We start from the raw sequence: 14,436 nt of genomic DNA on the forward strand, positions 1-14,436 counted from the left end.
TTTGAATGGTTGTGCACCAGGACTCGCTTTGAAACCGAGGCAAACAGCAGCTCGGAAATGGACTTTCACCCATCATCACACCAAAATTGAATAAATAGAAATGCCCTCGATCAACTTACGGTGCCAACGAGTGGATAAAGAAATCCAGCTCCAACACTTGCTCTCACATCACGGATTGGAAGAGTAAAACCTGAAAAAATGGAGGACAAGTTTTATAGGTCTGCCTGCGCTCATTATAAATTGACGCAAGGCTGGCTTCAACATTGTCTTACTACGGAAACTCGTTTCGTTTCTTCCGTCAATATAACTAATTCGCGTAGATACAACGCAAAAGCCTCTCTTGTTTTTGTGTCAGTCTACATCATTATTGATAAAGTGTCCCGCCTAAGCGTCAACAACGTATTCACAACAACAGAGTAAAAGAGGGTGTGTGACAGCAGTGCAGTTGATTTCGAGTAGTTTTACGAATTACTAGTTCCAACTCGCTATGCAACTTCACGTTTTTCCCGCCAAAATGACACTGGTTCGCACGCTCTCACTGTTGTTCTATGAGAACATCTTGTTCTCGTAGTCGTTCTCGTCCTAGAATCTTAAGTTCTCTAATGGGAGGTAAAAAGACAGCGGTGGTGAAAGCACTCGCCTCCCACTAACGTGGCCCGGGTTCGATTCCCAGACTCGACGTCATATGTGGGTTGACTTTGTTGGTTCTCTACTCTGCACCGAGAGGTCTTTCTCCGGGTACTCCGGTTTCCCCTCTCCTCAAAAACCAATATTTGATTTGATTTGCGTTAATCGTTGATTTCAGTTTACAGCGTCTGCAATTAGTGCTCCAGCGCTAGTACGATTTGACACTCAACTAAAGTTTCTTTCCTTTCCTTTACTATTCTAGTTTGAACAGTGACAAATGTAACTTGCAAGGACTTATGTTTTAGCCTTTGATCGCCGCTAATGGAGACACTGGTACGTTGGGTCTTCAATCGCAACTTTATCAGTTCATAGTTATGATCAGTTGCATCCATTATTTTTCAAACCACATCTGATTGTCAACCTAAATCTACCCCAGCTGGCAGGAGATTTACCGCAAGCACCGTCGAGTGAACTCAGTTGTTTTCATGATGTCGACTGCGTTGCTGAAGCAGTTAAAGACGTCTTCGTGAAATGCGTCGTTGATTCATTAGCTCAATATCGTAAGATTAACGTTCCTCAGTTGGTTGAGAAGTTGTCGTTATATCGATGATGAAAAGCGAAATGGCACGCACAAATTTTAAAGCCTACCTTTGGGGCACCCTTTCAAATCCGGAATGTGTGAAAGAGACAAATGAGTCTTAGCCATGCAAATCGGCAGATCATTAAATCCCTGGGAGGAAAAGTAAATAAACATAGGTCAACAAAAATATGAGCAACAATATTCGTATCACGTGTATTTGTTTTACTCCCAAACGAGCCGGTTATTTTATCCCACATAGTCGTGAAATTCATTTGAATGTGTTAATTTATTTTAACCTCTCGGAGAAAAGCCCTTCATTCAATATGGGCATCCATTGACAAATGTTTGAGGGAAAAGTTCTAGAAGTATGACCAGTTTCTTTCATATAGTGATGTTCAAGAAAGGCTAAATGAGTCAAACCTGAAAGCGTAACCAGACAGTAACCATTCCTTTGAAAGCGCTAATGAGCGGTTCTTTCCTCTGGTGCTGTTAATTATGTAGTCTCCTTCGCGGCCGTCTTTCGCGATGTCACGCATCGCTCCCCCGAAGCGTTGAGTGACATCTCGAAAGACGGCTGCGAAGGAGACTATTAATCATGCTGTATAAAAGCGGTTCTGTGAAGGGGGGTTAAAGACGTGACACGAATTGGGACAGCAACATCATAGCTTGTCGACGAACTCACTTGCTTCTTGTACAGGGCAATCTTTTTCTGAGCCTCAGGTTCTAGCTCAATATCATCAGCTCCATAGATTTTCTGTGCAATAATTCGCATCTTATCTTCAATCGGCAACTGCAAATGACACAAATGAATTAGCAAATCACGTGCATTTTCGAGTACAACATAACTTACGAAAAATATGTATATACGTGTATTATTGTAATTTCTTTTGCAGCTGTTATTATTTCTGCTCTAATAATATAAATGAAAAAACTACTCGATTCTGATTGGCAGAGAGCAGGCAAGTTCAAGTTTAACACAAAAAGTGTAATACCAGTGCAAATTACACATCGAAATTCTGGATTATGATTGGCTAATAAAAAATAGGGTTTGGTCAGAACCAATCAAATCTTTTGTTTTCAAATCAAGCGCCCTGGATCGCACAATTTATGGCGCAATTTTTCCCAGATTGCGTGATACGCGTATCACACATCATTATCCAGAATAGGGCCGTTTATACGAGAGAAAATAAGCCGCGGCTTACTCTGGCCGCGGCGTACATAATACGCGAAAGGAACTATTTATACGAGTATAAACTCCAAGGCCAGGATAAGCCGCGGCTTGAGAAAGCCGTGAACGTAGATTTTGTACCATTTATACGGGGTGTTCGCGTCTTATGTAAGCCGCGGCTTATTTTCTCTCGTATAAACGGCCCTATTGAGAAACTACACCACACCTACCTCACTTTTCGAATATTGTCCGCCTGATTTTTTTAACACTGCCTGTAATACAGTCATTTTGAGGAAAGTCTCAAACGTCTACCTACGACAGCACACTTTCGTGAATGTTCTAAGACCCTGTGTGTTATTCCGGGGGTCGAACCTGAGACCTTCCCCCCACCCCGCCCCGCAAAAAATGTCCAGTACATACGAGTAGGAGAAAACCCTGGGAACGACGTTGGCTTGAGCGAACTGTTCTCAGCAAGACTTTCGTCACACTTGACCCGAGATTAGCGGAAATAACTTCGTTAAACAATTCAGAGCCTTCACAATATAAATAGTGGTGTGCCCTTTTGAAGAAGGACTTACAGTCCAGACGAACCTTAACATCATAAAGGAACTTAAATTCCACAGGTTTCTCCACAGCTCTCAGCACCGCATCAGCAAGACGAACTGCTCCTTTGCCTGTAAGAAACGTTTACGCCAAGTCAACAATTAATTTCAAGATTTCTCAACACAGAGATGTTAAATTTCAACCAGTAACGGTGGTCGTCATCAAAAGCTGATGTTGTCACGTCGCCGCTTCCAATGGCATGCTAATGGTAGTCTAGCCCAGTCAGAAGCAAATCCTGGAGGTTAAAGGTGTGGTGTCACCTCAATGCAATTTATTTTGTGCAGTTTTGCCAATTACTCGCCTCTACGTTAACCAAGAAATTACCTTTAACCAACACATATTGAAGTCTTTTGAAAAAAAAAAAAATGTATTTCGAGAAAACTTAATTTAAGTTCCAGAGGTAAACTTTGAGCATCTGTTTGGCTGAACAGTTTATAAAAACCCCAATAGCAATCCATTTTGATTTTCTTCAATTTTGTCCATTCTTGCTTCCTTTTGCATTCGCTGCTTTATTCAAACCTTTGTTCAGTGTTTTAAATAGCTATTTTTACGTAGGGGTGCAGGGGTGTCGCAGTGGCGAGAGCACTTGGTTCCCATCAATGTGACCCGGGTTCAATTCCCAGACTCAGTATTATATGGGTTGAGTTTGTTGATTCTGTACTCTGCTCTGAGAGGTTTTTCTCTTGGTACTCTGGTTTTCCCCTCTCCTCAAAAACCAACATTTGACTTGATCGCGTTAATTGTTAATGTCAGTTTACAGTGTCCTCAGTTAGCGCTCCAGCGCTAGAACGAGTTGACACTGAAATAAAGTTCCTTTCCTTTTCCTTTCCTTTGCTTTCGTTTGACTTGGTTGCAATAATTCACCCCCGTATCGCTGAGATCGATATTAGCATGCCATTGGAAGCCGCGCTGCAACAACCACGTGGTTACCTCCGTCAGCCCAGTGAGTGCATTCCACAGCATCATAAGCCCCAGCCTCCTTTGCAAGCTCGATCACAAGGGCAATTTCTGCATCTGTATCGGAGCTAACAAAACGATCGAACAAGTATCAGCGAAAAGAGAGCCACTTGGAATTGCTAAGCCCGTAATGGTAAAGATGGAAGATACCTTTCATCTACCAGGACATTCTGTCACGTGAATATTGCCATCGCCACCACGTGGCAATAGTTAAAAACCAGTTCATAGTTCGTATGTTTATTTACCCTCGGATTTTAGAGTAGCTTGGTGTAGCTAATGTCTCCAAGCATTTCCCCTCCCACCCATGATCCACCATAGAAGCCAGACCCCAACCCCGGGAACTCCATGCCCTACTCTTTGCGAATAGTGTGAGGGGTCTGTTACGTCCCACACGGCTATGAACATTGAAGGGTTGTGAGACGGGGCCTACGGTCTATCTTCCTTATCCTCGAAGACTAGAAAGTCTTACCATTTACAGATATCATTACAAAGGCAACACTTTCTCCTCAGTTGTTTTAGGACCCTGAGAGTTGGTCCGGCGGGAGTTGTACTCACGACCTCCCGCGTGACCGCCCGATGCTCAACCAACTGAGCCACCGGTGCGTGGTCAACTTGCCGGGTGACCGTTTCCAGACAGCAAGGAAAAGAAGGCCCCGAGCCGGGGTGAAACCAGTGATTTTGCCTTTCAACAAACAACCCTCAAAGGTAACATTTGTTTTGTTATTCACAAAAAAAGAACAAATTTTCTAGTGTCTTCGTTAAAAAGATTTCTAATTTGGTTAGATAATAGATCTTCAAGGAATTTGTGAACTGCCAAATATCTCGCAAAAAAAAAAAGGCCTTGGGGTACAATTTCGGGTGATACAATCGTGAGAATGAAACTAGTATTTTCCATACAAAGTTACAAGTGACCTACTCTTAGTTCGCTTGATAGCTCAGATGATTGGACGGGGCAGCGCAATCGCACGGTCATGGGTTCGAATCCCGTTAAGCCCAATTGCGACCCCAGAGCTCTGGGGAACCCTGAAACAATTGCGTCTCAGAGAAAAGCGTCTCTGATTGGTGTATTCATGTTAGCACGAGGAGTGAGCAGGCGCCGTAAGGTTCAAATTGCCAGTTTCTGGCATGTTCTCCTGCATACATTCTCGCCACCAGAGCGTCGGATCGACTCGCGGCTCTGGGAAACTATGTAGGAGAATATTCACCGGAGGGTTCTTATAGCCGAAAATTGGCTATTTGGACCTTACGGCACCTGCTCACTCCTCGCGCTAACATGGATGCACCAATCAGAGACGCTTTTCGTTGTTCTTCACAAAAACCAATGAGAAGGCACTTTGTTTCAGGGTTACCCAGTGCTCCAATCTCCCTCAGTCAAGAGAAGAGCTCTGGGGTCGAGATTGCTACATAGAGTTTCCCAGAGCCTCGGGTCATGCGCAGACATAAGATCCGAGGCTCTGCCCGGGAGACGAGAATGGCTCAAGTTGCTTCATAACTACGATGGTCACTTCCATTTTGAGTTTTCCAAAACAACGGAAAACAGAGGAAAAACTAATGAAAATATCAAAACGACAGGAAAGATTAGCTGTTTTTATACTAGAGACGCATAATCCATCCAGACGAATTGTGCGTCTTTCATGTTATCCATCTAGTGTAAAGAACCATCCATTTTAGTGTGTCTTTGAAGATGCACTAAAATGGATTGTTCGTTGAGACATATTATTCGTCTTGTTCCCGTCTGTATGTTAGACGAATTTAACAGACAGAGAAAAAACAGTTTGCCCAAGTTCGCCTAGACGGATTTTGCGTCTCCAGAATAAAAACGGCCAATATCACGCTTGTTGAATTTGTGCGCTATATATGTCTAGTTCGTGGTATTCACGCTTGTTTCTCTCCAACCTCCTCTCATTAATTTTAGGCCCTCCAGCCACACTGTTCGCCGAAACAGGCAAAGCAGTTCAGCAGTTTTCAACAAATGTACCCTTTATTTGCTTAGTTACTGTAGTTGTTGCGGGTTTCTCATCTGAAGTTTCGTGACATTCAATTTGCTATTCTGAAGTTGCTCAAGCAAAAGGTGTCGCAATCTCCGTTTGAATGGACGAATATCACGTTTGGCCTGTGTCACAATTACCTCAAAAGACAGCGTCAAATTACTTACTGAAATCTGTTGACAGCAACAATAGCATGGACTCCAAAGAATCGAGCATTTTCTATCTGTTTGGCCAGGTTCACCATACCAGTTCTGATGAGATCAAGGTTCTAGACAATGAAAAAAAAAAAAACAAGAGAATCGATAACAAATAACGCAATTCTATTTAAGTTATTTACGCTATTTAAGCACAGTTCTATTTAGTAATAAATGACTAAAGTGTTTAAAGCTGAGCCCTACACTACCAAGTCAGCCCGCCAGCCTGCTAGTAGGTCGGGGTCAACCAGTCATTAGCGACCTTCAGATTGAGGTACGAGAACGAGTACCAGTTTTCTGTACTGGGCACGCGCATTGCGTTTACAGAACAAAATCTTCGAAATGCGTGCTAATTTATTTCAAATTGCACTCAAAATCATGTGATAACCTATATTATTATACATTGGTGTCACCAGCTCGATTTTGATTGGCTAAAAGCACGCAGCTAATTCTTGCTTGCTCTGTTTCTCCTACGTCATACCTACAAACAATAGATTTTATATATGTAGAATTGACGTCATACCTACAGACAACAGTTTTATGCATGCAGAAGTGACGTCACCTGACACACTAACCAGCAGTTTGATCAGTTTTGTCATGGCGGAGCTCAGCTCAGGAATATGCATAATAAAACAATTATTGAATTCGGTTTTCGCATGTTAGCGATAATTATCAAGGCCTCAGTTTGTGTTATCCGCCTCAGCCTTCGACTTCAGCAGATAACACAAACTTTGGCCTTGATAATTATCGCTAACATGCTCAACCTCATCAAATAATTGTTAATTAAACGACAGGCCTGGCCTACAAAAACACACACAAAACAAACAAACCTCGGTGGTATATTCAGACGCAAGAGGTTTCCCAGCAACAACCTTTAAAGACAAGAAATCGAGATGTCACTTTACCAAACTGAACTCCACGTGTGGAGCTTCTTCGAGCTCTGGCGAAGCTACAGGCTGAGCAAGATAACAGACCATTATTTAATTATTTTGAGAGAAATAAACAACTTGACAAAGTTGGCTGCTTCGAGTAACGGGTGGGAAAATGAAGGGATAGAAAATAAACCAACAAACAAGATTTATGCTAAGTATAATGCCTTTATTGTATCAATTTAAGAAGGCACCGACTTGAAATTATGTTCTCTGTTTTTCTTCGGATTTTGACACTGCTTACCAAACATTTGATTACCGATTGCAAACATTTGATAATCGTCATCATCAAAATTGTTATTGCCGTTGTAGTAGTTATTCTTCTTTCACCAGTCGGGCATTTTATATCAGCACACCTTAAAAAAGTAACTAAAGAAAAATCAAGTGCTTCATTGCTGTAGCTCGTGGAAATAATAAGACAAAAGCGTAAATAAGTTAAAAAGAATACTGTTTTGCTTCTATTATACATTTACTCTTTTACCTTTGGTCCACCACCATGCATCTTTAACGCCCTCACAGTCCCAACGATGATAGCACACTGGGGTGTTAAACCTGTATTTAATCACAACAAATGATATTTACCAACAATGAGTACACCCTAACTTGCAGTGATGGACTAAGGTCGGAAACAATCCTTGTCCATTACTGCACTAATACTGGGAAACTACCTTCTTCCACATTTCGTTCTACTTCACGCCAGTAATTCTTGTTAACTCACCACTATATCGGCATTTGATATTAAAGAACTTCTCCATTCCTATGTCAGCTCCAAAGCCGGATTCAGTGACTGAAAAAAAAACAACAACAACAACAATAGCAAGAATTATGAACGACAATATAAATTGGTTGCGCTGGGATCTCGAGGGTCGGGACTAACATCTTTTGGGAATGTCTTGTACCCCTCTAAAAGCCTCTCCCAAAAATAAAATGGTACACAACAGTCACAATATGCCTTGTCTTCAATTGCTCTGAAAATCGCCACACTTCTTTTGTAAATGGTAGAAGGCGAAGCCCGTACATCAGCACTGTCATCTCGATGTGCAGGCGGCTGTGGTACAAACATGAACATGAACAAACACATGTACAAAGCTACAATGTCACACTCGCACCAGTCGACCCAAAGTATTGGAAGTGCTCAATCGCATCAAAACTCAAGAGCCATTTTACAGTTGTTCATTCAGTGATCTGGCCCATGAAGAAACTGCAAGGCTGGCGCTACTTGCGCTGATAAATAATTTATCTCAATGCCTTTTTGAGACAAACCTCGCGTTGTACTCATTTCTTTAAATTTGTCCACGAAAAGCAAAGAATTGTATATACCGAGTAACCAGCAACCTGCCGTCGGACTTAGCCAGGTAACTCGGCACCGATAATAAATTGTTCTACTGCTGAAAGCCAACACAGAGGTGCAAAGAAGAAAAACACCCTCGAACTCAAGTGTAACGTTTACTGTAACGTCTACCGTAATATTACAAAAATAAACTCCTCGTCCGTTACCCAGCATGCAAATGTAAACTTACAAACAAAACCGTTGGGTCCAACGAGCTTCAAGGCGATCTTATCGGCCAGAATGGAAGAATTGCCGTGCGCAATATTGGCAAAAGGTCCAGCGTGAACAAACACAGGGTTTCCCTAGAAAGACAAAAAACACCCCAGTTTTTTAAAGAGGTAATAATATGTCATTTATGGGTTTCCTTTCATTGTTCAAACATGCCTTTGTAATCGTGTGTTTCGATTATCACAGGGTGATAACACTTCCTTGCTAGCAGGTCTCTTCGTTGCGTTCGCTGGGTTGACGAATACGGGAGAAGAGACCTCTGCCATTGGTCGAAATTCACTGCGTTGAGCATGCACGGCGGTTACTTAGCGACCGAATCCTTACGTCATACTTCATGCTGCGAGGGCTCACTTCGCAACAGCGGAATTACTGTAAAGGAATGCGTGAGACACAGTGGGCTCAAGTCAAAGTCAGCAAACATATCATGGGGCATGCGGTTTGAAGAGTGCCGTCCAAGGTTGTGGACGGCGGTTGGATCAAAGTGAGTTTCCACCAATGGCAGAGGTACTCGTACAACCCAGCGAACGCAAAAGAAAAGTGACCTCTGCTAGCAGGGAATGATAACACAAGATCGCAGAGCCCCATTTAAAGCTCTTAGGAGGCAGTGTGGCCGAGTGGTTACAACGCTTGCCTTGAGATCCGGGGATCTCGGGTTCAAGAAACGTTCTGACCACTGGTTGAATTTGTTCCTGGTAGTCACTGGTTCAACGTCTCAGCAGCACTTGAAAATAGCCAACTAGTCTACCTACGGCAAATTGGGATTCTTGACAGATGTTGCTGAAGTGTTCTGTTCTGTTGTTTCAATGGCCCTGAATAGACCCTATGGGGAGTGGTCAATTAAGAGTGTTATTGTATTTGAAAGCTTTGCTCCGAAAAGAGAGAGTAATTTTTTCATCAAATCATCTGGTGCTCCAATCTGAGATTTTCAAAATTGTTTTATTTTACTCCTGTCCGACTTGTAGAGCGAGTGAAAGAGCCTGTTAAAGGTAAAGGTAAAGTAACTTTATTTAACGTCGGTAGTTCCTTCAGCTGCGAGGCTGGTATCAATGGAAGCCGACGGTGCGCCCTTTACCCCCCTCCCTCTGTCAGTGCTCCGTTTTAAGGGGATTTAAAGCTATAGCTACATGGATCAGAGGAAAGTCGAAACAGACGTTTAAGTCACAGAGGATCGAACCAGGGACCTCTCGCTCCGAAAGCCGCACACAAGCAAACTGAGCCACGACTGCTCCTTTACCTTTGTTAACTTTGTGACAACGCCGATTAAAGTAAAATAAAAAAGATGTTAATTATAATCATCAAAATAATAATTTGCTTCCACAACACTTTCCACTTCTTAAGTCTTGTTCTGCTTACATCGTTTTCGTCATAAGGCCATTTTACAGTTGTTTGCTCAGTGACCTAGCCTAAGAATGGCTGCGAGGCTGCCTGTGACCTTGTATTGATAGAGACCTCACTGCCTTTATAATGTAAAGTGTTTTGCTGTAATAGCCCTTACGCGTCATGACGTATGACTAGCTGATTTCATCACCAAGCCTCGAATTCGAAAATAAAACCTGTAAATTTAGCATGAGCTGAATCCTAAAAGAACAAACTTGTAGAGAACCCACGTGTGAACATTGTTGCACGTCCAGATAATGTGAATAATTTTGTGCAAACGAGGCACGGTGGTGAATTTTTTCTCATGTTACGCCAGCACGCATAAGGCATATTCTAACCAGTCTACATTAGCATTAGAAAAGCACAAAGGTTTGTATCAAAACAGGATCACGGAAGCCTTAGATACAACTGTAAAACGGTCTATTCTCTCAATCTACCATTTCACTCTTAGAATTTCATTCTTTAAACGCAGGAAAAGTACATAAAACTGGCAGACATTTGACAGAAGACCGAGAAAGAAGGCAGAGTAGTTAAGGCTGTTCGCGATAAGAGCTCAGGGGAAGACAAATGTACTCTGGGTGCCGGGCAGTGGTTATTTCGAGGGTAGCATGCACGGCTTAGAACAAAGCAAAAAAGCACATTCGAAAATACCCGCTCTCCTAGGTTACCATTCATTAGATGAGTTGGAGCAGGGAGCAAACGCTCTTTGAATCGCTGATTTATGTAGAGCGGCTTATGAAAAAAAAGAAACATATTCCCAAGTTATTTGCATATTTTAAAACGATTTCAATTTTTACCTCTAGTGTTTGCATCAGGTTCGGCTTAATTGTATCCTTCATTAGAACAGTCAACGCACCAGCCACTCCCTGTGAAAACATCACCGATTACTGATCAAATCAAAAGGAATTAAACAAAAGATACAACTTCAAATTCAAGTCTTCAATCAATGTTGACACCAACTTAGGCTGCGTCCACACTTAGACAAAACGAGATGCTTCTGTGAAGCATACACTGGGTTGCCTGTGGTACGTGCTACAGAAAATCAGAAGGCACTGAATTGTGTGGTATTGAAATACAGCATTCCAGTCTCTGAAGAATAACAAATAAAAGAGAAGCGAGAAACATTGGCTTCTGGGCTGACATGTTGATAATTTTCAAGTTCCCTCACGACTTCTTTTTACCACAAGTGTGCCCTCTGAGCATCTGAAGGCTTTCTAATACTAAAGTTCACTGAAGTTAAGCCCTGCCGGGCGGGGTTAGTGTTTGGATGGGAGACCGAAACAATGTACCCCTCTTAAAACAGAAGCATCGGACCGAAAATACTATTAACTCTAACAAATGCGAACTCAGCAAGGTACAGATCTTGTTAGCTTGCTTTATGCAAAACAAATATTGATGAAAAAGCAAATAACTATTGATACACAGTTTTCAGAAAGAGCAGAAGGAAGTTTCCCGGACGGTCGATCGAGAATAAAATATTTACATCAAAACAACATTAATTTTGAACCGTGAATATAGAATATAAAAAGTTACGATCAGCGACAAACATTTTGGGAGATTTTTGCTACGTTCAAGTAAATTGCAAAATCGAAAAGTGACATGGCCGGAATTCAGCGGGCGCCGTGATTACGTTACCGCTGCATGTTTACTCGTCAAACAGTGAAGCATCTGTGTCAAATGATGGCAAGATACCGGGTTTTTAAAAAGTTTCTTTTTCTGTCAAGTGTTATAAAGTTTGACAATGAAATGAGCGAAGTCAAAACAAAGATCACAATCGCCCAACTCTTGTTTATGCAAAGTCAAAATTTACTCTCCAAGACGCGTACGACGTTATTATCACCAGGTAATTCCATCATTTTGGAAATAGCAGCTACTTTATTATTCATCTGCGTCACAAGTTTTCACTGATTTTGGGGCTCATTTTGTTGAAACTCGAGCACGCTTTCAACAGGCCTGTGAACCCTTCCCGCTTACAGAGCAAAACTAAAAAACTTCTCGCATATCACATTTCAACCTTAAGCTCGAAAATTCAATACACATGATATTATAATTCACAAAGGCAGAAAATACCACAGAATCCTTTTCCAGCGAAAGTTTTATTGAGACAAACAACATATTTGCTCTTAGAGGCGAAAACCTCTTCCTATTTCATTGCGTGCGTGAAGACAACAAACTCAATTGTGTCAAATTACCTTGTACTTCAGGTAAATACTGCTCACTTTGATTTCGTCTCGACGGGCGATAGATTGTTGTCGAAGTCCAGTACTCGTCGCTTTTGAGATTCATGCCTAGTTTATCCAACTGACTTTCCATTATTGAGCTCCATAAGGGTATATTTGTTTAAGGATCCACTAAAACGCCATTCGCGTTGCATGACTTTCGACGCCATTGCAGGCTAAGTTAATGATTCTACTGTGTCCACCAGAGAAATCTACGCAGTTCCACTACCCTCTCGATCCTACGAAAATACGCGCAGAAGGCTCTATCCACAAAGACACCACTTACCAGGGGAGTGACAGGCAAGACTTTTACCGACACGGAAAAAAAAAAAAAAAAAAGAAAAAAAGAAAAAAAAGAAAAAAAGAAAACAAACCAACTAAACGAAGACCTCGACTGGGTTTGCCTTATAAGGCAACCCAGTAACAAGTTTAATGTAAACACTTTTAGAAGAAACAAGTTTTCTGCAAACCTGGTTGCAACGAAGTTTTTCATAGCAGAGGTCATTACAACATTTGATCTGGCGATTCGTGTGGTCTTACATTGCATGTAACACGAGAATTTTATTCCCTAAGGCTCATTTGCAGAAATCTATACGCTTTACTTTCACATGTGAAAAAAGCCAATACAGCCAATCAGAATGGCGCACAGCTGTTTCACGTGTAGAAGTATAACCAATCAACGATAGCGTAAAGGCCATTTTGAGCCAATCAGAAGGTGCGTCGTGTATATTCAAATAGCTTTTAAGATTTGGACTCTTTTTAGCGGGCTTGTTCGTTTTTACCTGGTTTGTTCGTGTTTTCACATAAATCGTGAATACAACCCCGTTCACCGCACTTTCTATCACGTTTATTATATTCATGACTCACCGCTTCGCAAGTGGCCACTTTCTGGAAGTATTTTTTCTTGCGACCCATGGATGTGAGCTGACTTTGGATGTTTTCTTCTGCCCAAAGCCCGAGGAGTGTTTTGTCACAGCCACCGAAAAAACACCACTGTCCTCTATCTTGAAGTTGCTTACCGAAATCACGATCAAAACTACCTCGCGAGATGGTTTCCATGTAGATTACTGTAGAGCTGTTTCGATCCAGCTTCGCAGGCTCTTTCATCTGGTATGAACATTTTTTTTATTTCTCAAACATGGTCCAAACGTGCTCAATTCAAATGTGATTCGGTCTTGTGTGAACACGGTCTAATGAAACTTTTGGACATTCAACATTGAGAGGGGGGGGGGGGGGGAGGGTGAGGAAAAAGAAAGATTAGGCCATTTTCACATGCAACATTGTCTTAGATAACTGCACGAAATTTGCGTGCGTGTTTTAATTACTTTGTCGAGGTCTGTAGCTTAAGTGTGAAACCTTATAGTTTTCAACAAAAGTCACAAGTAATTTACAAACAAACCAAATCATCCGCTGTTATGGGATCTCCTTGCTTATCACTAGCTACAACAATGTTGCCAAGCCTATAAAACAAAAAGAACAACAACAACATCTACGAGGTAGAAGAGATTACTTCTTTCGATGTTGACTCGGGGAAACTCGGAAAAAACCCGAGTGCTCGCCGAAGGCGAACCCGCGACGTTCTGATTATTGGTTTGGATATTCTACGTTGGGTTTATAGGAGACCCGGAGGAGCTTGACTATTAAACTAGGTTCAGGTGACAATTAACCCGCTCTATTATAAGCCTAGCTCCGTGAGCGGGCAAGATGAACCAAATCCCGCGCTGTGATTGGCTACCCGAGCGGGCAAGATGGAGCAATACTGCCTCTCGGGATTTCTTGCTTGGTTCCGCAAGATCAAAGATCTTGATTTTTTGGTGTTACATCCCATATAATAAATCCTTTATTCACCAAGCTTGTTCGGTCAAGATGCTGGATATTGGCCTCGTTCTTCTTTTGCGTGCTTATGGACCCAACACGCAAAAAATAGAACTTGGAAACATCATTTCAGAGGAGAAAGCATGGTGCAGCAATGGACCTCTTTAGCTTGTATGTTTTGTTTTCCCATTTCGGACCACGTGATGTTCCCAGGGGAATTTTCTTTTTGTTCTTACATAAGTTATGCATACATATGCACGTGCAGAAGACGACATTTGAAAGAAAGTGTTCCCTGGAGTAACATCACGTGGTCTGAAATGGGAAAACAAAACGTACAAGCTAAAGAGGTCCATTGCTTCCTGTCCGAATCGAAAAAAAAAAAAAACAAGTTCAATAGAAAAAAACATGTGGGGATTAAAAT

At 41.8% G+C, this 14,436-nt stretch overlaps 1 protein-coding gene across 1 annotated transcript in view; it reads right to left on the reverse strand.

Annotated features, from left to right (window-relative positions):
* Window positions 1-14,436, reverse strand: part of LOC138049169 (C-1-tetrahydrofolate synthase, cytoplasmic-like) — a 47,664-nt gene that overhangs the window by 3,734 nt on the left and 29,494 nt on the right. The window contains exons 24-35 of the mRNA XM_068895336.1: window positions 13,600-13,660; window positions 10,779-10,847; window positions 8,567-8,678; window positions 7,765-7,833; window positions 7,528-7,598; window positions 6,948-6,989; window positions 6,091-6,191; window positions 3,909-4,003; window positions 2,967-3,049; window positions 1,890-1,997; window positions 1,276-1,357; window positions 120-190 (exon numbers count right to left, since the gene is read on the reverse strand). Coding sequence (XP_068751437.1) covers window positions 120-190; window positions 1,276-1,357; window positions 1,890-1,997; window positions 2,967-3,049; window positions 3,909-4,003; window positions 6,091-6,191; window positions 6,948-6,989; window positions 7,528-7,598; window positions 7,765-7,833; window positions 8,567-8,678; window positions 10,779-10,847; window positions 13,600-13,660 — 964 coding nt within the window. The remainder of the gene's footprint in view (window positions 1-119; window positions 191-1,275; window positions 1,358-1,889; window positions 1,998-2,966; window positions 3,050-3,908; window positions 4,004-6,090; window positions 6,192-6,947; window positions 6,990-7,527; window positions 7,599-7,764; window positions 7,834-8,566; window positions 8,679-10,778; window positions 10,848-13,599; window positions 13,661-14,436) is intronic.

Source organism: Montipora capricornis, chromosome 5, assembly GCF_036669925.1.
Source record: "Montipora capricornis isolate CH-2021 chromosome 5, ASM3666992v2, whole genome shotgun sequence".
Taxonomy (NCBI): domain Eukaryota; kingdom Metazoa; phylum Cnidaria; class Anthozoa; order Scleractinia; family Acroporidae; genus Montipora; species Montipora capricornis.